The sequence below is a fragment of the Ranitomeya imitator genome, chromosome 4 (assembly GCF_032444005.1).
Source record: "Ranitomeya imitator isolate aRanImi1 chromosome 4, aRanImi1.pri, whole genome shotgun sequence".
Lineage (NCBI taxonomy): Eukaryota > Metazoa > Chordata > Amphibia > Anura > Dendrobatidae > Ranitomeya > Ranitomeya imitator.
In genome coordinates, this window is record NC_091285.1 from 318,198,029 (window position 1) to 318,225,920 (window position 27,892).

General features: G+C 41.1%; 1 protein-coding gene across 2 annotated transcripts in view; it reads left to right on the forward strand.

Annotated features, from left to right (window-relative positions):
* KCND2 (potassium voltage-gated channel subfamily D member 2) overlaps positions 1-27,892 on the forward strand; it is a 757,023-nt gene that overhangs the window by 563,496 nt on the left and 165,635 nt on the right. For both annotated transcript variants that reach the window (XM_069764865.1, XM_069764866.1), the window contains exon 2: positions 14,728-14,890. In XM_069764865.1, the coding sequence (XP_069620966.1) occupies positions 14,728-14,890 (163 nt within the window). The remainder of the gene's footprint in view (positions 1-14,727; positions 14,891-27,892) is intronic.

The window sequence follows — 27,892 nt, forward strand, 5'->3', positions numbered from 1 at the left end:
AGGCATCAAAACTATGAATTAACACATGTGGAATTATATACTTAACAAAAAGTGTGAAACAACTGAAATTATGTCTTATATTCTAGGTTTAAACTTTAAATGGGCGCAGACATGTGCTGGCATGAACAGGTGTACCTTGCCTGCCCTGCTGGATTTTAATCCATGGCGGCATAATGTGTAACTAACGGTAATGTGAGAATGTGGTCCCAGCTCTCTTCAGATCATTGACCAGGTCCCCCTGTGTAGTTCTGGGCTGATTTCTGACCTTTCTCAGAATCATCCTTAGCCCAAGAGGCGAGATCTTGCATGGAGCCCCAGACCGAGGAAGATTGACATTGATTGCCATTCTTGTGTTTCTTTCATTTTCTAATTATTGTGCCAACAGTTGTTGCCTTCTCACCAAGCTGCTTGCTGATTGTTCTGTAGCCCATCTCAGCCTTGTGCAGATCTACAATATTGTTCCTGTGTCCTTAGACAGTTCTTGGGTCTTGGCCATGGTGGAGAGGTTGGAGTGTGATTTATTGAATGAGTGGACAGTTGTCTTTTATACAGGAAACGAGTTCAAACAGGTGCAATTAACACAGATAATGAGCGCAGAGTAGGAGGGCATCGTAAAGAAAAAATGACAGGTCTGTGAGAGCCAGACTTCTTGCTTGTTGGTAGGTGATCAAATGCATATTTCATGCAGTAAAATGCAATTTAAATATTTAAAAATCATACAATGTGATTTTCTGTTTTTTATTTTTAGATTCTGTCTCTCGCAGTTGATTTGTAAAAATTACAGACCTCTGCCTTTTTTGTAGGTGGGAAAACTTGCAAAATCGTCAGTGTATCAAATAATTATTTTCCTCACTGTATATATGCAGAGAATGGTTTCATCATGCAGTGTCAATAATTATCCCTTCATTACAAAAAAAAGTCTTAAAGGAGTAGCTCCCTGTGCTTCATAGTAGAAATCCTACTATGTTCCAATGCTCTTTGACCATCTAACCCCTTGTGTCATTTTACTGCAGTATGCAGGAAAAGATGTATACTGTGCAACTGTACCATTCTGTATGGGGAATGTGAGATGTCCAGTTATAGTGATATACAGCATAGTGTAGAAAATATACAGTATATTACTCTTCTGCATAATGTAAGTTTTAAATAATAAATGTAGCACTCACCTTAAAGGGAATCTGTCACCAGGTTTTTACCACTGAATCTAAGAGCAGCGTGATGTAGAGACAGAGATTCCAATTCTAGCAATGGGGGTAGCAAAAACCTGACACATTCCCTTTAAGAAAGCTTACAAGACAGTACTGAAATCTTCAATCTTAACTTCAAATACAATAGCTCTAAAAAGTCTCAGCTGTATTATAATTAGCTGTTAGTATATATGATGGAGGTAAGGGATCAGGGTTTGCTTGTAATGGTTCATTATGCCATCTGCCGGGCATTTTGTTTCAGAAATGTAATTTGTATCAGGCCGCCGTCACACATGCGAGTTTTACGGACGTAAGAGCGCAGAATCTACGTCCGTAAAACTCGCAAAAAATACGGCACAATTATTCTCTATGCCCCTGCTCCTATTTGCCGTATTTTACTGATCAGTATTATACGGCTTTCTACGGCCGTACAAAATCACAGCATGCTGCGTTTGTCACCGTACTGCGCAAGAAATACGCCAATGAAAGTCTATGGAAGCGTGAAAAATACAGATTACACACGGACAAGCAGTGTGACTTGCGAGAAATACGCAGCGCTGTTAGAGAGAAAAGCCGGTAATTCAGTGCGGTGTACAGTAAAATCACACTGACAGCTTACAGTAGAATAGGTAGAATAAATGTGTACACATAGAATAGGTATATATATATATATATATATGTCAGTGAGACACATATATGTATATATATTAATATTTATTCCAGCGCTATACAGCTTGAAAGCCGGTAATTCAATTACCGGCTTTTTCCTTCTCCTTCCTAAAACCCGACATGATTTGAGACATGGTTTACATACAGTAAACCATGTCTTCTCTCCATTTTTTTTGCAGATTCCACACTACTAATGTCAGTAGTGTGTATCTGCAAAATTTGGCCGTTCTAGCTCTTAAAATAAAGGGTTAAATGGCGGAAAAAATTGGCGTGGGCTCCCGCGCAATTTTCTCCGCCAGAGTAGTAAAGCCAGTGACTGAGGGCAGATATTTATAGCCTGGAGAGGGTCCACGGTTATTGGCCCCCCCTGGCTAAAAATATCTGCCCCCAGCCACCCCAGAAAAGGCACATCTGGAAGATGCGCCTATTCTGGCACTTGGCCACTCTCTTCCCATTCCCGTGTAGCGGTGGGATATGGGGTAATGAAGGGTTAATGCCACCTTGCTATTGTAAGGTGACATTAAGCCTAATTAATAATGGAGAGGCGTCAATTATGACACCTATCCATTATTAATCCAATACTAGTAAAGGGTTAAATAAAACACAAACACATTTTTTAAAATTATTTTAATGAAATAAAAACAATGGTTGTTGCAGTATTTTATTCAACGCCCAATCCAGTCACTGAAGACCCTCGTTCTGTGAGTAAAAAAACATAATAAACCAACAATATACTTACCCTCCGCAGATCTGTAACGTCCAATGATGTAAATCCTTCTGAAGGGGTTAAAACATTTTGCAGCAAGGAGCTGTGCTAATGCAGGCTGCTCCTCGCTGCAAAACCCCAGGGAATGAGGCTAAAAATAGATCAATGATCTATATTTAGCTTCATTTGCGGTGAGGCGCCCTCTGCTGGCTGTTCATAGATCGTGGGAAATTACCTAGAAAGCTCCCAGGCTTTCTAGGCAAGTTCCCACGATCTATAAACATCCAGCAGAGGGCGCCTCACCGCAAATGAAGCTAAATATAGATCATTGATCTATTTTTAGCCTCATTCCCTGGGGTTTTGCAGCGAGGAGCAGCCTGCATTAGCACAGCTCCTTGCTGCAAAATGTTTTAACCCCTTCAGAAGGATTTACATCGTTGGACGTTACAGATCTGCGGAGGGTAAGTATATTGTTGGTTTATTATGTTTTTTTACTCACAGAACGAGGGTCTTCAGTGACTGGATTGGGCGTTGAATAAAATACTGCAACAACCATTGTTTTTATTTCATTAAAATAATTTTAAAAAATGTGTTTGTGTTTTATTTAACCCTTTACTAGTATTGGATTAATAATGGATAGGTGTCATAATTGACGCCTCTCCATTATTAATTAGGCTTAATGTCACCTTACAATAGCAAGGTGGCATTAACCCTTCATTACCCCATATCCCACCGCTACACGGGAATGGGAAGAGAGTGGCCAAGTGCCAGAATAGGCGCATCTTCCAGATGTGCCTTTTCTGGGGTGGCTGGGGGCAGATATTTTTAGCCAGGGGGGGGCCAATAACCGTGGACCCTCTCCAGGCTATTAATATCTGCCCTCAGTCACTGGCTTTACTACTCTGGCGGAGAAAATTGCGCGGGAGCCCACGCCAATTTTTTCCGCCATTTAACCCTTTATTTTAAGAGCTAGAACGGCCAAATTTTGCAGATACACACTACTGACATTAGTAGTGTGGAATCTGCAAAAAAAATGGAGAGAAGACATGGTTTACTGTATGTAAACCATGTCTCAAATCATGTCGGGTTTTAGGAAGGAGAAGGAAAAAGCCGGTAATTGAATTACCGGCTTTCAAGCTGTCTAGCGCTGGAATAAATATTAATATATATACATATATGTGTCTCACTGACATATATATATATATACCTATTCTATGTGTACACATTTATTCTACCTATTCTACTGTAAGCTGTCAGTGTGATTTTACTGTACACCGCACTGAATTACCGGCTTTTCTCTCTAATATATGTGTCTACTGACACATATATATATATATATATATATATATATAGACAGTATATATATATTTTCTTTTCTTTTTGGGACACATGGATCACTTCTATAGCGGTATGTTGGTTTTGCTAGCCTGCGAGAAAACCACGCAGTACGGATGCCATACGGATTACATACAGAGGATGCCATGCGCAAAAAACGCTGACACACCCTGCCTACGGAGGAGCTACGGACCACTTTTTTCGGGACTTTTCAGCGTATTACGGCCGTAATATACGGACCGTATTGTTTTACGCTGTGTGTGACGCCGGCCTCATAGTTCATGAAAATAGATTTACAAAAGATGAAGACTATTCAAGTCCCTGGTTATAACTGCTCCACCACACAGTTTTTACCTTTTCTTTCTAATATCCAAGGAGTTCAATTACGATAGTTTGTGTTCAGTACTGGAATTAAAAAATAAATAACTAAATATGCCATTGATGGTGCTCAATCAGGCTGTCATCATTGGATACCCATCTCTACTGTATTCCACTTTTATTTGCTGCCATTCAGGTTTTGTGTTTGGGAATTTTTATAGTATATAGGTAACTATTATAGGCTTAAATTGAAATAACACAGGTACATTTAATATTGCAAATGACCGTATTTTGTGGATTATAAGACTCCGGATTTTAAGACGTACCCCAAATTTTGAGGAGAAAAATAGGAAAAAAATATTTTTTTAATAAAATGATGGTGCTTCTTACAATCCAGGTGTCATTGCTTACCGGGGGTGATGGCTGCGGTGAAGCGGGGTCCCAGGGTTGCTGCTGGCTGAGGCAGGAGTGGGGCGATGCTGCGTACCCCAGACTGGGAGAAAGGGGTGTTCGGATGTGCAGTGCTGCAGGTGTTCTGATGTGCGATGCTGCGGGTGTTTGGTGGTGCAGGCCGCAGTGGAGCAGGGTCCCAGGGTCACTGCTGGAGGAGGCAAGAGTGGTGCGGGGGCTCTGCCGACATTTTGTGAAAGCCCAGAGCCCCCGCACTGTTTACTATGCGGTGGACTCCGGGAAAATGACTGCTGGGGCGGCACATGCGCAGATGGAGATCTTGGCACTGACATCTCATCTCCCGAGATCTTGGTGCTGAGATCTCCATCTGCGCTGCGTCCGCTGCCATTTTTCTAGAGACATCTCGTAGATATGGAGATCTCGGCTTTCCTCCATCTGCGCCGAGTGAGAAGCCGGAAGCCAAACACCGGAAGAAGAATGGCGGCCGCCATATGCCCCCGCTGCAGGGCTACCGTTTGCCACCATACCACCACCGCAGGACCACCGCTTGCCGCCGTAGCACCATCGCACACCGCAGGACCACCGCACCACCACTGCAAGACCCCCCAGCTAATAGCCCGCAGCATTGACCCCTCAGTAAGAAAAGTGTTCTGTTTATATGACGCGCCCCCATTTTCCCCCTAATTTTGGGATCATAAAAGTGTCTTATAATCCAAAAAATATGGTATTTATCTATTATGCTTTGCTTAAACTGTTAGCTGCAACTTTTCTCCTTGGAGACATGGCTTATGTCTTCAGTTACTTGGTACTTGCAAAATTTCCCCCCCCCCAAAAAAAAAAAAAAAAATATTGATTTCTCCCTTAACTGTAAGCAGGATTGCTGAAACTTACATTGTACACATATATACACATACATTTTTAAATATGCTCTGCCTGTTTTGTACATATAACCTGCTGAAGGAGCTCTTTGTAGAGGGCTGAGAGGAAAGATGTACTATAGGATGGGGCTGAAAGGAGCAATGTACTGCAGGATGGGGCTTTGTATAGAGGGGAGGGTATGAGAGAATATCACACAAGAGATATACTAGTGTAGATGGCAGAAGATAAAATCAGTCAGGCCAAATACTTTACAGGAGCAGACAGTGCACAAAAGCATAATCTGAATTCTACTTTTAATTTAGCTTGATGATATCTCGTCAAGAGTGCAGAGCAGAGGGGAAGGGGTCTGCAGCACTGAAAAGAAGCAAGTGCAACTAGAAAATATTGTTTTAGCTGATGCAACTAGAAAATATTGTTTTAGCTGATGCAACTAGAAAATATTGTTTTAGCTGATGAAACTAGGACCATCTCATTCTGCAATATGAAGCTGAATATAAACAGAGGCATATAGAGATTAAAAAAATACAAAGGTTCAAGAAAGAATTTTTATGCTGGGCTTAGTTAGCATATTTACAATTTGTATACATTTACTGTGCTTTTTGAAAAATAATATGATTGTGTGAATAACCCTTTGAGGTCCAAATTGTGAGAATAACCCTTTGAGGTCCAAATTGTGAGAATAACCCTTTGAGGTCCAAATTGTGAGAATAACCCTTTGAAACACAGACTATTGTCAACTGAACTCACTGTTATGGGTAAGTTTGGCAGCAGTCAGATGTGTATGGGGGCTTCCCAACTGTTCTGCTACAGATGATGTTGGGGAGATAAGGATCCAACATGTCCAATTATAGACAGCTGATCTTTCATTCTTGGCTGTTTCATAGTGAAGAGAGCTGAGCACTTGTGTATGGAGGAGTAGGGAGACATAGCTGTAAGGCTTCTTTCATACATCACGTTTTTTTTTTTTGCCGGATTCTTTTTTTTCTCATAGAGTTGTATTAGCGCCGGATTGCGCCTGATGGCCACACGTTTCATCCATTTTTTGCCGAATCCATCAAAAAAGCTGTGTACGGCGGACGGACAAAAAGGTACAGAGGAACGCTTTTTCTGTCCGTCGAAAAAACGCCCAGCGATTGTTGCAGCGATAAACGGATTAAACTGAGATGTGAAATGATGAATCCGGCCTCCAAATCCGTTTTTTCAGGCATTCTCCATACAAATCATGCACATTTTCCATTCTGGGGTCTCTCTCTCCCTCTCTCTCTCGCGCTCTCTCTCTCTCTCCCCCCCCCCCCTCCCCCAGGAAGTCCAAACTCTATCCCCGTGTTCATTTTTAAAAAAAACAGATCCAGCTAAAAAAACAAACAACGGATCCGTTTTTTTCAAAAAGTTGCCAGATCCTGCCTCACAGCAAAATAACTGATGTGTGAAAGTAGCCTAAGCTCTACCAAGATATCTATTGTGTATGGGGTGTTGGGCTTAGGGACTAGTAGGAGGAAATCCTGACATGTACAATAATAAAGGCTGAGCAATAGAGGGTCTATACTAAAACTTAGCTTTACTAGTCTAGTTATTTCAATTGTGTAGACGTTTGGGAATTTGAAAGGCAGAAAAAATGATCCAGAAAAGTTACAACATCTAAGTGCTTGAGCAGCCACTCTGAGATGTTGGACAGGTTCCTTCAGGTATTGTATGTATGGCTTTTAGGAGATAAAAGGTCCATATCTACTTTGATGAATGCTCCTATTTAATTTTCTTTTTTTTCCTCCCTTATTGATATCTCTTTGGTCCTCTCTAAGCTCTACCCGTTCTTCATGCTTACCAATTACTGGTGGTAAATAGAGGCATGTGCATTTTTTTTCTCACTTTTCACAACGTTGGACCATTGTTTAAAAATGTGGAGAACAAATGCTGGGTATGAGATAGATAATAAGGAACCATCAGAATGAATGATTTCTCATTCTCTATAATTTCTCCCATTTATTCTTCCTATCTCCTTTTTTTAATAGAGAGGGAAAAATGGGAAAGTCACTGATACCAATAAAATGTCATGTGTGTAAACGAGACTTTAAAATGCGAGTCAAGTAAAGGTTGATAGAATTTGTATAATTCTGTTCTCTCATATAGAATGAGTACAAAATGATATGTAATTTGAAATATTTAAAGGGGTATTTATTTATTTAATTTATTCATTAAATATGAAAAAAAAGATAAAATCATTAAAGTTTTAGTTCAGCAGACTCTTGCTTTGCATAGCGTCATGCTGTATTCAGTTCTCTGCAGAGCATCAGTGCACTAACTGAATAGAGCCATGTAATGTGGCCTGAGGTACATTGAGCCCTGTTGGTAGCACATGCCGGGGCACATGTGGCCTGTGCTGTAAGCACTTGGATCAGGGCTGTGGAGTCGGAGTCGAGGAGTCGGAGTCGGTGTCATGGAAATTGAGGAGTCTGAGTTGGAGTCGGAGGTTTGGCTTACCAACTCCACAGCCCTGTCAGGGCTGTGGAGTCGGTGTTGAAGTTGTGGAGTCAGAGTCAGAGCCAATTTTTGTGGAGTCTGTGTCAGAGGTTTGGCTTACTGACTCAACAGCCCTGTCAGGGCTGTGGAGTCGGAGTCATGGAGTCAGAGTTGGAGCCCATTTTGGTGGAGTCGGAGTCGGTGTCATGGAAATTGAGGAGTCGGAGTCGGAGGTTTGGCTTATCGACTCCACAGCCCTGCCTTGGATGCACCACAAAGAATGCAACATTTTTCCATACAAATTTATTGTGCATATGCAAAGATCTATCTTCATTTGTAAAGTAAGGTCAATTAGCAAAAATCTAAATATATATATATATTTTTTAAATATAAGTTTCCCAATCTTAGAAATAGATGCATTACCATCCACTGGAACACAGCTTTCTATGACAAACCTATTGATTGAGGCAGCAAGGCTTGGAATTGCTGCGTTTATACTAGAGTGATTACAGGATTTGGTTAGACATGATACAGTTATGCTATAGACAAGGGTAATATGTTTGAATACAGAGCTTTAGATGTGGATTTGAGTTTAGTACAGGTAGAAAGACAGTAAATCATTGATCAGCTAATTAAGATGAAATGGCTGTTATATAGACAAAATGACTGGATCTATACCGAAACTGCTGGCTGGCCACTAATTTAGTAGATTGGCTGTTCTAAAGAACAATGAACCATGCTTATATTTGAGAACAGTGTTTTATGATCATATTTGATCTTTTCTGTTTTCTGCTTTTACTAATTAAAACCTATGAAATTCTTTATTGGATCTTATTAAAAACATACAGTAAGTGGCTGAGAATAAAAGCATAAAAAAATACATATACTGGCAAGAAAAGAACGCAAACCTTTCCCAGTCACTACGCTTCTGACCCATGACTGAGGACCGCATTAGTCAGAAACGGGGAAAGGTTTGCGCTCTTTTCTTTCCGATAAATCTATTTTTTATACTGTTGTTCTCAGCCATCTAAGTTCTTATATGATCCAATAAAGCATGTGATTTTTTATGGATGACATTGACTGCTGGCTCTTACATGGATCCTTATAATGTTTGAAGACTGCTATTGCCATGCACCAGACTGGTTAGCTTATTCTGCTTCTCCCTCATAGTCTCCGTTACTTCATTTTAAGCAACTAAATTGCATCACATCGAACACATTTGTATTATTACTGTTACAGAAAAATATCTATTATTTATTATCTTTTTAGTGTAGTGATGCTTAACCTTGCTATCACTTTTACGTTAAATAACACCTCTATTTTTATTTGTACCTGAGAGAAGCTTGGCATAACGGAAGGTAAAAAAAATCTTCTAATTGTATGGCTGTGGCTTAGATTTTTTGAACGTTTTGCCTGGAGCTATGAAACTTATAGTTATTTTTGCTGCTGTTATCTGGGGAAACAGCTTTTAAGTTTCTGCAAATGTTAATTCTGGTTTTTGAAAAACGTCCATTATGTTTGGGCTTTCACTTTTTATAAATTCCCTATCCCAGCTGTGAGCGATTTGCAGCACAAGTCAATAAATTGAAGTTATAATGATCAAGTATGAGATGCTTACTAAGGGTATAGGTAAGGCATCCAGGAAATATGTCCTATACATTCACTTGTCAGTGCCATAGAACTGGAATTAATTGAAAATAATAACTCCATAAAAATCTTAATTCTTCATTTATCCAAAATGGCACATGACAAACATTAATTAAAATCAGAGAATCCTAAGCGTTTCAAGTGGATCGACACTTTTGGCATATAACAAACATTTTTGAGTGCATGAATTAAAACTTAATAACTATTACATAGAGCACGTGTTAGTATATCATTAAACAGAAACAAAATGAAGGAGCAATAAATAATGAACTTATGCATAAAATCTCAATTAAAAAAATAGCTATGGTACAAACAATTGTAATGAAACTGTTAGCAATGTATTAAATGGCAATATAGCAATCAGCAGTTTCTATTGAAAACATGGGGACTTAGGTGGAAAGTTTCTCCTTATGAATTGTTCCAAGGCAGTCTAAGGAGACTTATAATCCCCTGAAGAGAATATTTGAACATCAAAAACAGGCAACAAGGGCAAATATACTAAAGCCACATTAGTTTCATGGGATTTTTTTGAAAAAGACATATCAAAAAGATATGTTGGCTTATTGTTATACCATATATGCTGAGACAGGGTCACTGGCACTGTATGTGCGCCTACTCACCATATCTTCACCTCGAGGGTGTGGCTGGGATGATAAAAGAATCAAAAAGTGGATTGTCGAGTCCCATCATCCTCATGCTGAAGCCCGATGGTGAGTGTCGGTTTTGTAATAACTACCGCAGGCTGAATGAGGTGTCCAGTTTTGATGCAAATTCAATGCCCCGCACGGACGAACTCATTGTGAGACTTGGACCCGCAAGGTACATTACAACCCTCGACCTAGCAAAGGGCTACTTTCAGATCTCCATGTCCCAGAGTGCCAAGAAGAAGATGGCCTTCTCGACGCACGATGGGTGTTTCCAGCCCACCAGAATGCACATCGGACTGCAGGGGGCCCCAGCTACCTCCTAGAGGGCAATGGATCGGATCTTGGCTCCACATAAGAGGTATGCCTCAGCCTAACTTGATGACATTGTGATCTTCAGCCGGGACTGGAGTAGTTATCTACCAAAGGTACAGGCGATCCTAGATGCATTAGGAAAACCTGGGTTCACTGTAAATCCGAAAAAGTGTGACAAAGGGAAGGAAGAGGCCAAGTACTACGACTACCTTATCGGGAGAGGCGAAATCAAGCCACAGTTAAACCAGATCGAGGCAATTCAGAAGTGGTCGCAACCACTTTCCAATAAGCAAGTGAGGGCATTTCTTGGAATTGTGGGGTATTACCAGTGGTTTATCCCTATTTTTGCCATTATTGTCGCACCATTAATGGATCTCGTATCTGCTTAAGGGCACCAAGTTGAAGATGGTGAAATAGACTACTGACACAGAGATGGAATTTCAGGAGCTTAAGCGGGCTCTGTGCAAGCATCCGTTTCTGGGTGCACCGGACTTTAGCAAAGAATTTATGCTCCAGATGAATGCTTCAGAAATCAAGTTGGGAGCCGTGCTGTCTCAGGAAATAAATGGAGAAGAGCATCCCATCCTGTATCTGAGCCAGAAACTCTCTTCCTGGGAGAAAAACTATGCGATTGTTGAGAAGGAGTGCTTAGCCATAAAGTGGGCCATAGATACACTGAAATATTACATACTAAGTCAAAAGTTCAAACTAGTGACAGACCATGCCCTTCTGAGATCGCTAAGAGAAAATAAGGTTAAGAATGCCCTGGTGACTAGGTGGTTCTTAGCCCTTCAAGATTTCAGTTTCCATGTTGAGCATAGACCAGGCAAGTTACATGGTAATGCAGAAGCTCTCTCACAAATCCCGTTTGGTGTCTGAAGGTGCCAAAATCCCTGGCTTTGGGCAGAGTCACTGGCACTGTATGTGAGGGGAGATATGTATCAGGGAGATTGCTTTCTTCCGTGATCTAGAAATCCATAAGTTTCTCTACAGCATGCTATGTGCTGAAGGAGTTAATCAGCCATGATAAGGGACGGGTTTGTAGGTGAGTAGGTCAAAGATGAGCAGGATGCCTACTCACCATATCTCCACCGCAAGGGTGTGGCTGGGAAGTTAAATGTACTGCCACTGTTTTTTTATCTCTGTGTTGTGTTTTGGATAGAAGAATCTCCAGACAGTGCCTCCAGGAGGAGCTGAAAACACATGGTAGTCTGAGCGGGTGAACCCCTCAGAAATAATGCTTTGTTGTTATGCGAGAAAGGCCACGTTTATTTTACTGAACCATGCTACGGTTTATGCTGTCTAATAATAAACCAGCAGGTAACTTACCTAAGAAGCATTCCTGTGTTTACTTTTGCAAGGAGCTGAGTGAATCAACCCCTCACAATGCATATTATCTAGATGACCCATGATTAAGGAGTCTAATATTCCAATCCACCATATAGAGAAATTAAATTTATCAATCCATATTATTTCAATATAAATAAGCTAAATAATATCCGCAGGGTATTATGTATTGTTTCTAAACTATCAATACATCTGACCACAAAAGTGTTAAGATGCTCCAGATTCCATGTAGATTCCATGTAGATAATGTATACCAGTTAAATATTCCCCAGCTCTCTTCCTCAGACCCAAAAGACATGGTGATTTGAGAAAAGCTTCCTTAATCTATCCGAGTCATGGATACCCACGTTAATACATGATATCCCATTGGTATGAAATTGAAATATAATGTTAGGGTTGGTGGATTGCACTAAATAAAATATAAATTATTAAAGTGCAATCGCAACCCGGGGTCCACCGTGCAGAGATGTACTGTATAACTGTTGCTAGTGTGAACAATGGCGGAACGAAGGGTTAACCTAAATCAGACTGCTTTAACTCCTCACATTATGAACAGAACGCAAAGCACCAAACTCCGTTACTTCACTGAGAGGTACTGCACTGTGACTGCTGAGTACTATACCCTGTTAAACATCATAGGGATGCAAGCACATGGATTGCTCGATCTGCAACTAAATTGTGTCAATCGCACACAAGAATGAGGCGGATGCTGAGCCAAAGGAAGAGTTCATGTGATGCTGGGTTCAAAGCCCTGACGCTTTCCTGGAGAGGTGCAGCCTGAGGGTTGGACTTGCTCTTTAGCTCAACTGTGCTATCCCCAACATGTAACAAACAGATGTTAAGCCAAGAGGTACCTACCCAGTCCTAATGTAAGAACTCTCAGTGTGCAGAGCGACACTAGCAAATAGAGTGGTAGAGTATCCACTCACGAACACCACACATAAGTGATACTATCACGCCCATGTGAACCACTGGGGGTCTTTTATACAAAAGGCTGCACCCCAAACACTCATGCCCAGTCGGCCGAGACATCGCCAGTGGGCCAATCAGGAACTGCCACCTCACCGGAGCAGCAACCGTCCGACCACCAATAAGCAGACACCACATCACAGACATGCTCAGTAGGGGGATCTCTGGACTTAGACTCCTGAGCATCAGGCTGTGCCTGCATATCACTGGTTACTGTAGGCTTGACTGGAAAGCCAGTAGTAACCAAACGAATACCATGAGCCTGAGCAAGATGTTGGGACCTACATCTGTGCTGAGCAGCACCCGCAGGGGTGGGACCAGTGTGGGAGACCATGGCACCAGGCAATGCTTGGAATTTATCTCGAGCAGTGGGAAAATCCCAATGCCTAACATATACCAGCTTATCTTTATTGAAATATTATGATTGGATAAATCTAATTTTTTTATATAGAGGGTTGGAATATTAATCTTCTTAATCATGGGCCATCTGGAAAATACGCATAGATAACCCTGCATACTCGTGCCTCTCGATATGTGCTTTTTCAGAAATTTATACTTAACTAAAGTGTCTTTCGTATACAATATTTTCACTTTTTGCCTGTTCTCAATAGGAAATCTTGGGTGATTTTTATTTTGCATTTAATATATTGATGATAACAATTTCATTCCTAGTGTTTGTACACACCCTAACCGTCTTTATTGCAGTTTTATGTATAAGTTCAATATCTATTGCGCCTTCATTTCTTGTCTTCTTAACATTAAGCTCTCATGTGTTCATTGTAAAATTGGTTAGGTTTAGATTGATGCACTGCATTTTGGCATTTGGTTCTCACTCCTATCGAGTTTGTTTGAAAAGAGGGCATATGCACAATTTGTGTTATATGCCATGAATAAAAGTGGTATCTTTAATTGAAATGTATTGGTTTCTCTGATCTTAACGATGCTTGTCATGTGCTGTTTTGGATCGATAATAAAAATTAAGATTTTTATGGAATCTCAAGTGCTAGTTGAAACAGACAACATTCTTACTTTTGTTGACAATGAATATTACTTGACTTGTTTATGAGACATTTCTTGACATAGATATTATTTTTCTGTAAAATACTGTTTAAGTTCAGTGTGCATTGATGTTACTACCGAATAAATCTATCAGTATCTGCCAAATGGGAGACTTGGCACAACATACTTTGCTTTCTATTCTGCGTTTAATTAATCCAGGCCCAAGATAGATAATTGTTCCAGTTCTCTTACTAATAGGTTGTTTTGACATTTGTTATATTCTGCTGAATTTTGGATTTTCTTGTAGCACAGAATGATGAAGATATTGATAAGGCCGGGGTCAGACGAGCATATGGCATCCGATGTGAGATATGCTAATGACCCTCGGCTCCTGCTCTGCTGAGAGCGTTAGCCGTGTCATGCGTCTGTGATCCGAGCCTCTCGCAGAGAGCGGATCGGAGCACAGCTGCGGAGGAGGCAGAGAAATGAATTTCTCCATCTCCTCAATTGCTGGGGTCAGCGTATAACGCACATCACTCGGATGATATCCGAGTGATGTACGTTGCCTCATTCACACCCATAAGTTTATATGATGCGTCAGTGTCGGTGACAATCACAACATGCTGCGATTTCACTCACACGTTGTAAACGGACGAGATAAAAAATGCTGATGTGAGATGCCCCATAGAGGAATACTGTTTTATCGCATAGCACTTGTCCGTATTCATTGCTAGTGTGACCCCGGCCTTTTTGTGATTCTTTTTGGTTCGGTGGCTGTATGCAATTAAATTGCATGTTGATCACATTTCTGAATGAGCTTTACATGTTGGTTTGTTTTCTGCAGGTACGGTGACATGGTTCCAAAGACTATAGCTGGGAAGATATTTGGCTCCATATGTTCCCTGAGTGGAGTATTGGTCATTGCATTACCAGTTCCTGTAATCGTTTCCAACTTCAGCAGGATATACCACCAGAACCAACGAGCAGACAAGCGGAGAGCACAAAAGGTAATAAAGTACAAAACTAATCTAATTATGCTGGTATTACGCTACAGGTTGAGTCCTGTTTGAGTTCTTGTTTGTCTTTAATACAAAAGATATGAGTTTGCTTTTTGTCACATGATGTAATATCACAGTCAAATCTCTTTAGCTTGGAGAGAACTGCAGGTAGTTTTCCTAAATTAAAGGGGTTTTCCCATGAACAAAAGTTCATTTTAATCAATGCATCTTCTAATAATAATAACTTCCACAACTGGATGTGTTTAAATAAAATGTTCCTGCGCTGAGATAATCTTATAAATGTGGTTAACAAAAGATCCAGGAATGAATGGTACCAGGTAATAATATATTTGCAGGCTCCATTGATGAGGATGGATTCTTCTTAAGACTCTTTTTCACACGAGTATTCTATGCGTTTCGGGGATGGTGCTCAACATGTATCAGGAAAAATAGAATCACAATCGATGCTGAGATAAAACAGACGTGGCACTCACCCAAGTACGCTGAAATCAGTGTCCTTTATTCATCTTCATGTAGTAATGGACATTAGTGGAGAGGCGGAAGGTAAATGAGGGGGTGCAGGGAGTAAGGACAGGACGACGGCCGTTTCGCGCAAATGCGCTTCTATGGGTCCAGGTGCAGTAGAAGCGCATTTGCGCAAAACGGCCGTCGTCCTGTCCTCACTCCCCGCACCCCCTCATTTACCTGCCTCCTCTCCACTAATGTCCATTACTGCATGAAGATGAATAAAGGACATTGATTTCAGCGTACTTGGGTGAGTGCCACGTCTGTTTAATCTTATAAATGTGCCCCTGCTGTGCACTGTGTAATGGCTGTGTCTGACCATGCAGGGACATGGTGTGATCATACCGCATCTCCTGGGCAGGGGAGGAAGCAAAAGGGTATACAGACATTACAGCAGGAGATTGCAAATTATTCTTTTTGTGAGGTAAAACATTTCCCTGCTCGTTTTTAAACAATGTTTTACTGCAAAGAAAGAATCCGCTGCGATCCCATGCTGTAATATGTATGTATGCTTTCCCCCCCAGGAGCTGTGGTATGATCAGACCATGTCCCTGTACAGTCAGACACAGACATTACACAGCCATTTATAAGATTATCTCAGCACAGGAACATTTTATTTAAACATCTATTATTATTATTATTATTATTATTAAGTTATTATTATTCCAATATCTATTGGTTCAAATTATTTTTTGATTATGGGACAACCCCTCTAGCTTAACCCCTTAATGACAGCCAATACGTCTTTTAGCTGACCTGAGATATAAGAGAATAGCTTCCTCATACAGGTGACAATCCAGCAGCTGTCGGCTGTCCACTATAGCTGACACCTTGCTGCATCAGCCACGATCAGTGTTTGCACCGTCCAACTCTGTTTAACCTCTTAGATGCTGCTGTCAATAGTGACTACATCATTATAAATGGCTAACAGAGTGTGGGGGCTTCCTATTTAACCAAATTGGTGCCCTCAGATCTTGATTTTGTGGTCCTGATGTTTGCCATGGCAATTCATGACCAAATAGTGGCCTTAGAGTCAGATTGCTGTAGTATTCTGTTCAGAAGTTAGAGACATTTAGGTGGTAAAAATGCACATTTTCATTCCTATCATGCCACTTTGCATGAATTCTTGTAAAGCACCTGAAGAGTTAATAAACTACCTAACTGCAGTTTTCAATATATCAGGGGGTGCTGTTTTTAAAATGGTATCACGTTTGGGGGTTTCCCAATATATGAGACCTCTAAAGTCACTTCAAACATGGATATGTCCCTAAAAAATGCATTTTGTAACTTTCCTTGAAAAAATGAAAAATTGCTGCTACATTTTTAATCCTCCTAAAATGCTAACAAAATAAAATAACATTTTACAAATGGTGCAGATGTAAAGCCGACATGTGGGAAATGGTATTTATTAGTGGTTTGCTGTGGTATGGCCATCTGGATTAAAGGGATAATCATTCAAAGTTTGAAAATTGCTAATTTTTTAACATTTTTCTCAAATTTGTGATCTTTTTTATAAATAAACATAAAACATATTGACCTAAATTTACCATTATCATAAAGTATAATGTGTCACGAAAAAACAATCTCAAAATCACTGGGATTTGTTGAAGCGTTGCAGAGTTATTACCACATAAAGTGACACTGGTCAGATTTCAAAAATTTGGCTCCGTCACTAAGGGGTTAACCTGCCCAAAGGGACCCAAAAGCTCATTGGCCATAGAAACAGACTCTTGTATTTTAAATTGTGTATGGTAGATAAAAATCCCGGTTTTTGTATTTTGTAGGGCTTTGATGTAAAAATGTCAAACTCAGCTTGGCTGTTTCTGTAAATAGTAGTAGTGCATCAAGCTGCATCCAACTCAATATCATGGGCTGAAGTGATTACATCCAAACTTAGAGCTAAGACCTTCTTAAATTCAATGGAGTTCTTGAGGAACAGAAAAAAAAATAATTAACCAAAGGAAATGTAATTGTAAACAAGCTCCTAAATGCCTTTAATTAACAAATCACACTTGTTAAGTCTAGGGAGGTAATCAATATATAATTAAAATGTTTACTGCCTTGTTGCAGTGACAGAATCTTGCCTTAGAAAGTTATGAATGTTAATAGGACAGGTGCCTGCGAGTCTGTACAGTAAGAGGCTCTGACTTCTTGAATATGTAGAAAGATCTGTTTCCAGCAGATATTCAGATTTAATACTAGAGATACCATAGCTGCTGAGTTAAAAAGATGCCGCTCACACTGCTGTCCACCTTGTCTTTATGATCTAATTCTGGAGCTACCAATGGCGCTGATGTAAGCAGAGGCTGCGGTCTACCATGTATTCCTAATCCAAAACATATTACAACTCCTGTTCACCTGCAAACACCTAGAACTGTACGTCCCCATTGAACTTTCATCCCACAGCTCATTCAATACACTCTTCTACAACCTACAATCCATTCCCACCACTGTCATTGCCCTAACCAAAATTGCTAATGACTTACTAACTGTCAAAGATAACAAAAAATAATATATACTCCTCCTCCTAGACTTGTCCACTACCTTTGACACAGTTGATCACTCCCTCCTACTACAGATCCTCTCTTTTCATGGAATCACAAACCAAGCCCTCTGTTGGATCTCCTCATTGCTCTCTAGGTAGCTGTCCCTCAAGTCTCTGTCTTGAGACCCTTATTCTTCTCCATCTATACTTTGACCTGAGGCAGTTCATAACATCAAATGTACCTGTCTGACCCAGTTGGTGCATTTCTGCTGTCCAGAATTCACAAGTGTCTATAAGCCATTTCTTCCTTTTTCTCATCTCCTGCCTCCTCCAACTTTAAAATATTTTCTGAATTTGCCCTTTCTTCAACTCCAAATCTACTAAAATGTTAGTACATGCCCTCATAATCTCCCACCTTAGCTATTCTTTGTGACCTCCTGACTAGAGATGAGCCAACATTTCAATGTTCGGTTCAGCTCACAGTCACCGAATTTGCAATATTTGCTGATTTAATCATCGATTAAATTGCCAAATATAGCCGAAGATACACAGTAAAAAAGCTGGTGTGTGTGACAGCATGGGAAACACCAGCGTAGTGCTACTGATCGGCGGTGAAATCATCCCCGCCAGTCAGAGAGCTGCGGTTCCCACGCTGTCAGAAGACAGCGTGAGTACTCAGCTGTGATCGGAGGTATAAAGTTTACTTCGGGTCACTGGTGTCAGCTGATAGGACCACAGCTCCCATCAGCTGACACCTGCTGCCGCTAATAACAGTGAGACCACTCCTGTGCTGTAAATAAATAATTTTAAAAAAAATACAGAGAGCTGATGTTTTTAGCCTGGGGGCAGTATCAAAGGCCCCTTCCTAGACTATTAATATCAGCCCGCAGCTATCTGCATAGCTTTTGCTGGTTATTAATTATAGGGGGACCCTGCATGATTTTTTTTAGGGTCCCCATTTTAATAGTCAGTAAAGGCTAAGTACACAGTTGTGAGCTGATATTAATAGCCTGGGAAGCTCCATGGGTATTACCCCCTTCCCAGGCAATAATCATCTGCCTCCAGCCATCGGTTTTCCCTCTGCTGGTTATGAAAATTACACTGGAACCAACACCATTTTTTCAGAAAGATAATCTTTTATTAATTAACCCCTTCATGACCCAGCCTATTTTGACCTTAAAGGGACTCTGTCACCTGAATTTGGAGGGAACAATCTTCAGCCATAGGGGCGGGGTTTTCGGGTGTTTGATTCACCCTTTCCTTACCCGCTGGCTGCATGCTGGCTGCAATATTGGATTGAAGTTCATTCTCTGTCCTCCATAGTACATGCCTGCGCAAGGCAAGATTGCCTTGTGCAGGCATGTACTACGGAGGACAGAGAATGAACTTTAATCCAATATTGCAACCAGCATGCAGCCAGCGGGTAAGGAAAGGGTAATCAAACACCACCCAAAAACCCCGCCCCTATGGCTGAAGATTGTTCCCTCCAAATTCAGGTGACAGAGTCCCTTTAATGACCTGGCCATTTTTTGCAATTCTGACCAGTGTCCCTTTATGAGGCAATAACTCAGGAACGCTTCAACAGATCCTAGCGGTTCTGAGACTTTTTTTTCGTGACATATTGGGCTTCATGTTAGTGGTAAATTTAGGTCGATAATTTTTTGCGTTTATTTGTAAAAAAGTGGAAATTTGGCTAAAATTTTGAAAATTTCGCAATTTTCAAATTTTGAATTTTTATTCTGTTAAACGAGAGAGTTATGTGACACAAAATAGTTAATAAATAACATTACCCACATGTCTACTTTACATCAGCACAATTTTGGAAACAAAATTTTTTTTGCTAGGAAGTTACAAGGGTTAAAATTTGACCAGTGATTTCTCATTTTTACAACGAAATTTACACAACCATTTTTTTAGGGACCACCTCACATTTGAAGTCAGTTTCAGGGGTCTTTATGGCTGAGAATACCCAAAAGTGACACCATTCTAAAAACTGCACCCCACAAGGAACTCAAAACCACATTCAAGAAGTTTATTAACCCTTCAGGTGCTTCACAGCAGCAGAAGCAACATGGAAGGAAAAAATGAACATTTAACTTTTTAGTCACAAAAATGATCTTTTAGCAACAACTTTTTTTATTTTCCCAAGGGTAAAAAGAGAAATTGAACCCCAAAAATGATTGTAAAATTTGTCCTGAGTATGCTGATACCCCATACGTGGGGTGGAACCACTGTTGGGGCGCACGACAGGGCCGGGAAGGGAAAGAGCGCCATTTGACTTTTTCAATGAAAAATTGGCTCCAATCTTTAGCGGACACCATGTCGTGTTTGGAGAGCCGCTGTGTGCCTAAACATTGGAGCTCCCCCACAAGTGACCCCATTTTGGAAACTAGACCCCCCAAGGAGCTTATCTAGATGCATAGTGAGCACTTTGAACCACTAGGTGCTTCACAAATTGATCCGTAAAAATGAAAAAGTACTTTTTTTCACAAAAAATTTATTTTATCCTCAATTTTTTCATTTTGACATGGGCAACAGGATAAAATGGATCATAAAAAGTGTTGAGCAATTGCTCCTGAGTACACCGATACCTCACATGTGGGGGTAAACCACTGTTTGGGCTCAGAAGGGAAGGAGTGCCATTTGACTTTTTGAATAAAAAATTAGCTCCAATCGTTAGCGGACACCATGTCGCGTTTGGAGAGCCACTGTGTGCCTAAACATTGGAGTTCCCCCACATGTGACCCCATTTTGGAAACTAGACGTTCCATGGAACTAATCTAGATGTGCTTCACAGAAGTTTATAACTCAGAGCCGTGAAAATAAAAAATAATTTTTCATTCCTCAAAAATTATTTTTTAGCCCGCAATTTTTTATTTTCACAAGAGTAACAGGAGAAATTGGACCACAAAAGTTGCTGTCCAGTTTGTCCTGAGTACACTGATACCCCATATGTGGGGGGGAACCACTGTTTGGGCACACGTCGGGGCTCAGAAGGGAAGCAGTGACGTTTTGGAATACAGACTTTGATGGAATGGTCTGTGGGCATCATGTTACGTTTGCAAAGCCCCTGATGTGCCTAAACAGTAGAAACCCCCCACAAGTGACCACATTTTGGAAACTAGACCCCCAAGGAACTTATCTAGCTATATTGTGAGCACTTTGAACCCCCAAGTGCTTCACAGAAGTTTACAACGCAGAGCCGTGAAAATAAAAAATAATTTTTCTTTCCTCAAAAATGATGTTTTAGCACTCAATTTTTTATTTTCACAAGGGTAACAAGAGAAATTGGACCCCAATAGTTGTTGCTCAGTTTATCCTGAGTACACTGATACCCCATATGTGGGGGTAAACCACTCTTTGGGCACACGTCGGGGCTCGGAAGGGAAGTAGTGACGTTTTGAAATGCAGACTTTGATGGAATGGTCTGCGGGCGCAACATTGCGTTTGCAGAGCCCCTGATGTGCCTAAACAGTAGAAACTCCCAACAAGTGACCCCATTTTGGAAACTAGACCCCCAAGGAACTTATCTAGATGTGTGTTGAGCACTTTGAACCCTCAAGTGCTTCACAGAAGGTAATAACGCGGAGCCGTAAAAATAACAAATAATTGTTCATTCCTCAAAAATTATGTTTTAGCAAGCAATTTTTTATTTTCGTAAGGGTAACAGGAGAAATTGGACCCCAATAATTGTTGCGCAGTTTTTCCTGAGTATGCTGGTACCCCATATGAGGGGGTAAACCACTGTTTGGGTGCACGTTGTGGCTCGGAAGGGAGGGAGCACCATTTGACTTTTTGAACGCAAGATTGGCTGGAATCAATGGTGGCGTCATGTTGCGTTTGGAGACCCCTGATGTGCCTAAACAGTGGAAACCCCTCAATTCTACCTCCAACACTAACCCCAACATACCCCTAACCCTAATCCCAACTGTAGCCATAACCCTAATCACAACCCTAACCCCAACACTCCCCTAACCACAACCCTAACCCCAACACACCCCTAACCCCAACCCTAACCCTAATCCTAACCCTAATCCCAACCCTAACCACAACCCTAACCCCAACACACCCCTAACCCTAACCATAACCCTAACCACAAGCCTAATCTTAACCCTATTTCCAACCCTAGCCCTAATTCCAACCCTATCTCTAATTCCAACCCTAACCCTAAGGCTATGTGCGCACTTTTCGGATTCATGTGAGATTTTTCCACACCATTTTTGGAAAATCCGCAGGTAAAAGGCACTGCATTTTACCTGCGGATTTACCACGGATTTCCAGTGTTTTTGTGCGGATTTCACCTGCGGATTCCTATTGAGGAACAGGTGTAAAACGCTGCGGAATCTGCACAAAGAATTGACATGCTGCGGAAAATACAACACAGCGTTTCCGCGTGGTATTTTCCGCACCATGGGCACAGCGGATTTGGTTTTCCATAGGTTTTCATGGTACTGTAAACCTGATGGAAAACTGCTACGAATCCGCAGCGGCCAATCCGCTGCGGATCCGCAGCCAAATCCGCACCGTGTGCACATAGCCTAATTCTAACCCTAACCCTAGTTCTAACCCTAATTCTAACCCTAGCCCTAGCCCTAACCCTAGCCCTAACCCTAGTGGAAAAAAATATATTTTATTTATTTTATTATTGTCCCTACCTATGGGGGTGATAAAGGGGGGGTTCATTTACTATTTTTTTTTATTTTGATCACTGTGATAGGTTTTATCACAGTGATCAAAATGTACCTGGAACGAATCTGCCAGCCGGCAGATTCGGCGGGCGCACTGTGCATGCGTCTGACATTTTGGAAGATGGCGGCGCCCATGGAGAAGACAGACGGACACCGGGAGGCTCGGTAAGTTTGAGTGGGTGGGATCGGAGCACGGGGCGGTGGATCGGAGCATGGGGGGCGGACCGGAGCACGGGGGGCGGACAGGAGGATGGGGAAGCAGACAGGAGCGGACCACTGTACGGGACAGAACGGAGGCCTGGGGAGGAGATTGGTGGCGGCGGCGGGGGGCAGATCAGGGTTTCCAGCTATGGCCGATGATATTGCAGCATCGGCCATGGCTGGATTGTAATATTTCACCACTTTTCATAGGTGAAATACTACAATCTGTCTTCTCCATATAATCTCCAGATCCCCAACATAGTCTCTGAATTTCACAAGACCTCCTTTTCTCCTACATTGTTGTTTGTTCTTCACCTAATCACCTCCAAGATTTTTATCAAAGAACCCTAATCATTTGGAATTTAGTGCTTCAACATGTCTGTTTGTCTCCCACATTTGGAGCCTTCAGTCGCAATCTGAAAATGCATCTCCTTAGAAATGCTTAAAGCCTGCAATAATACCTTTGTCATATCATTGACACCAAAGCTGCTTCAACCCCTTGACCTTCTGTCTCTTTTCCCAATACCCCATAGATTATAATCCTGTGTGGGCAGGCTCCTCTACCTCTTTTTACTAGTTGCTCAGTGGTTACAGTGGACTGCAAGGGCATCTCCTGTGTACAGCCCTCTTCAGATCAACCCGAAGGTTTTCAAGGTCTGAGGTCTGGCAGGGTCACTCCAAACCTCTTTTGTTAATTTGGAGGGATGTTTGAGGATATTGAAATGTATAATTCATCTTTTTAGCAGAGGCCTGAAATTGTTGTTGCAAATTTTTGCTGCGGAATTGACTCATACTTGTGTCACTGTGGTGACTTGCTGGCCTTCCCAGCGCCGCTCTGCTCACTATGCGGTTTTTCCTCATGTCTGTCCATCTTGCTGAGGCTGCTTCATTCAGCACTGCTGAACCTCCATGTGGCTTCCATCTAGCCTTAGGGATGAACTCTGCAGGAATTTAACCCTGCTGTGTCCTCCAGAGATTAGGTTCCCAGTGCTAAGAGGGTCTATGTGAGCCAGCTCCACCTACCACTCTTTGTCGAAATATTGGTTCTTAGCTTGTTCATCTGTAGTTGCTTGTTTATGTGTCTGCTTGTATTGATTCTACGTTATTGACCTTGCTTGCCTACCCAATTTTGATCACAACCACATCTTCAGATATAAGAGAGTGTTCACACTTAGGCTGAGAATGATCACACTTATCTAACAAAATCATATTTCTTTTGGGGTTTTTTTTGTATTTTTTTTTTTCATGACAAAAACCTGGCATTTTAACAGGAGACTGTAAACATTTTTATCCACTGCAAGTACATTACACATCAGTCACTCCTTATTGCTGTTTAGTATATATGCTAAATGGTCTGTCTAATATACAATACGTAGATGAAAGAATCAGCTGTAACACCATCAATAGTTTGTGTTAAATTACTTCTGCAAAGTTCTTAACAACCATCATGCCGATCTATTAAAGTAAATCTATCACTTATGCAGTTGGTCTGCAATGCTATCGACTGGAGGTCCATGTTGATATCTGATTGTACGTTTTGTCAATGAACATTTCATCAGCACAATGCTAAGGTAGAGACACAGGGTTTTACAGGGATAAATTGAACAATTACTTTCTCACTTTTAACTAGGAACTTCACTGCTGAGCTAATACATCAGCCATATGAGCAACTGGGGAGTAATTTATGAACAGATCAATTTGCCTTTCTGAAAAACCAGATGTCAAAGTGCTAGCAGTTCATTCTCAGTTTTAACTGAACAGCATAGCAAAAATAGGGAAGAAATTGAACTCCACAGAAAAAAAAGAGTCACCTGACATTTCCAGAGAATACACTTCTAATTAATTTTGCTATATCAATTTATTTCTCTTTTGGTATGAGGCCTGAGAAATGAAACATCACATATCTTGTGTTGCAGCCTTTAATTAATGTAGATTTCTACATTACCTGTTATATATAATTGTTGGTGAGTATTGGCTCAGTGTGACACATGAAATGTATTTATTTTAACTAATGTGGGCAGAAGGTCCACATGTTCCATAAATGATGAGTCCCCAGTGGAAAGCTTAAGGGATAAAAGGTATAAGAAACTGATTACAATACAATCTAATAAAGGATCTGCAAATAGATTTCTGTCAAGAGGTTCATGATCGTCAATTTATACCTTAAATTGTAGAATGCACAGTGCATTAGGATTACCTTTCAGCATTAAAGGGGCTTTCCAGATATATTTTTAGCGCACTCTCTGTCCTAGCTTAACAGTAATCTAAAATATAAAAATCAGAAATTAACCTTATGCCACTGCTTTTCCACCCCTGTGGTCCCCGGTCTGTGCTGGCACAGCAGTTTGTGATGGATCTGCTACAGAATGTGACCCCTGCAGCCAATCACTGAGCTCAGGAGTCATGACGATTTCGGAACATGATGTAGAGTACACCAAAAAGAGAAGATAATCAGAAGAAATTACATTGTGATACTGACTTATTTTAGGAATCTTAAATGCCCCTAATTTTGAATGTTATATAGTGACTATTATAGCTCACTACTTTCACTACTTTCAAGTCAGTGTTACGATTTCTGTTTTTGGGTGATTCTAGGAATAGTTTCACAATGTAAAAAAATAGAATAACCAAGTGTGAATTATTAAACTATTGTGTATTATTAAAACACCACTTCAGTGGTGGCACTAATGTAAGTTCCCTGCCTCTAGTAATATTCTTACTTGTTGCTATCTTCAGCTATTCCCAGTGCCACTCTGGTCTCCCTCCATCATGTTCTGACTGGAGCTCCTGATTGGTCGGAAATCAGACGTAACGGTCACAAGCTCTCAATATAAGTCTATGAGAACCTTGTTTTGGCTCTCATAGACTTACACTGAGGAGTGATCAACTCTCCCCACAAATACTGGCGCAATCTGGTAGGTTATAAACAGCAAAAGACAACCACAGAGGCACTGAGAACAGATGAAGAATTCAGCTGGTAATTGTAATACTAGAGGCAGGGACGGTAAAATAGTGACACCACTCCAGCTCTGAATTTAAAGTAAAAAAAGGGTGGAATGGTGCATTAAATAAAATTGATCGTTCATGAATCATTGTCATCATCTTGAAGTAGTTAACAAGCAAAATTTAAAAAGCTGTTAGATATGTTTTGTCATATTAATGCATCTATAGACATGCTTCAATATCACTGCAGTTAATCAGATTTTCTTTTAAACTTTACATAGGCATTTTGGACCTATATTCTTTGACTCCAAAACTTAACAGAACTAACAGCACCATAGATTTAAAGTGCTGCAAACATGATTAACCATTTCACCCCGAAGCCTGTTTTCACCTTCCTGACCAGGTCAATTTTTTAAATTCTGACAAGTGTCACTTTATGGGGTAATAAATCTTGACCGCTTCAAAGGATCCTAATGATTCTGAGATTGTTTTCTTCTGACATATTGTACAGTAGCATGGAAAAGTTTGGGCACCCCTGGTAAAAGTTACTGTTATTGGAACAGTTTGGCTCTGTGCACACATTGCAAATTTTGCTGCGGATCCACAGCGGATTTGACGTTTTCCATGCGTTGTACAGTACCTTGTAAACATATGGAATACAAAATCCGCGGTGCACATGCTAAGGAAAAATGCGCGCGGAAACGCAGCATTGTTTTTTCCGCAGCATGTCAATTCTTTGTGCAGATTCCACAGCGGTTTACACCTGCTCCTCAAAAGGAATCCGCAGGTATAAATCGCATCTGGAATCCGCACAAAAACCAAGAAAAATCCGCAACAAATCCGCGGGTAATCCGTAGTGCGGTTTACCTGCGGATTTTGCAAAAACAGTGCGGAAAAATCCGCACACCAATCCACAACATGTGCACAAAGCCTTAAGCAAGTTGAAGATGAAATGATATATACAAGACCTAAAGTTAAAGATGATACATCTCCTCTGCAATTTAGGCGCTATATATATACAGTGGGGCAAAAAAGTATTTAGTCAGTCAGCAATAGTGCAAGTTCCACCACTTAAAAAGATGAGAGGCGTCTGTAATTTACATCATAGGTAGACCTCAACTGTGGGAGACAAATTGAGAAAAAAAAATCCAGAAAATCACATTGTCTGTTTTTTTAACATTTTATTTGCATATTATGGTGGAAAATAAGTATTTGGTCAGAAATAAAATTTCCTCTCAATACTTTGTAATATATCCTTTGTTGGCAATGACAGAGGTCAAACGTTTTCTGTAAGTCTAAGTTGCCACACACTGTTGTTGGTATGTTGGCCCATTCCTCCATGCAGATCTCCTCTAGAGCAGTGATGTTTTTGGCTTTTCGCTTGGCAACACGGACTTTCAACTCCCTCCAAAGGTTTTCTATAGGGTTGAGATCTGGAGACTGGCTAGGCCACTCCAGGACCTTGAAATGCTTCTTAAGAAGCCACTCCTTCGTTGCCCTGGCGGTGTGCTTTGGATCATTGTCATGTTGAAAGACCCAGCCACGTTTCATCTTCAATGCCCTTGCTGATGGAAGGAGGTTTGCACTCAAGATCTCACGATACATGGCCCCATTCATTCTTTCATGTACCCGGATCAGTCGTCCTGGCCCCTTTGCAGAGAAACAGCCCCAAAGCATGATGTTTCCACCACCATGCTTTACAGTAGGTATGGTGTTTGATGGATGCAACTCAGTATTCTTTTTCCTCCAAACACGGCAAGTTGTGTTTCTACCAAACAGTTCCAGTTTGGTTTCATCAGACCATAGGACATTCTCCCAAAACTCCTCTGGATCATCCAAATGCTCTCTAGCAAACTTCAGACGGGCCCGGACATGTACTGGCTTAAGCAGTGGGACACGTCTGGCACTGCAGGATCTGAGTCCATGGTGGCATAGTGTGTTACTTATGGTAGGCCTTGTTACATTGGTCCCAGCTCTCTGCAGTTCATTCACTAGGTCCCCCCGCGTGGTTCTGGGATTTTTGCTCACCGTTCTTGTGATCATTCTGACCCCACGGGGTGGGATTTTGCGTGGAGCCCCAGATCGAGGGAGATTATCAGTGGTCTTGTATGTCTTCCATTTTCTAATTATTGCTCCCACTGTTGATTTCTTCACTCCAAGCTGGTTGGC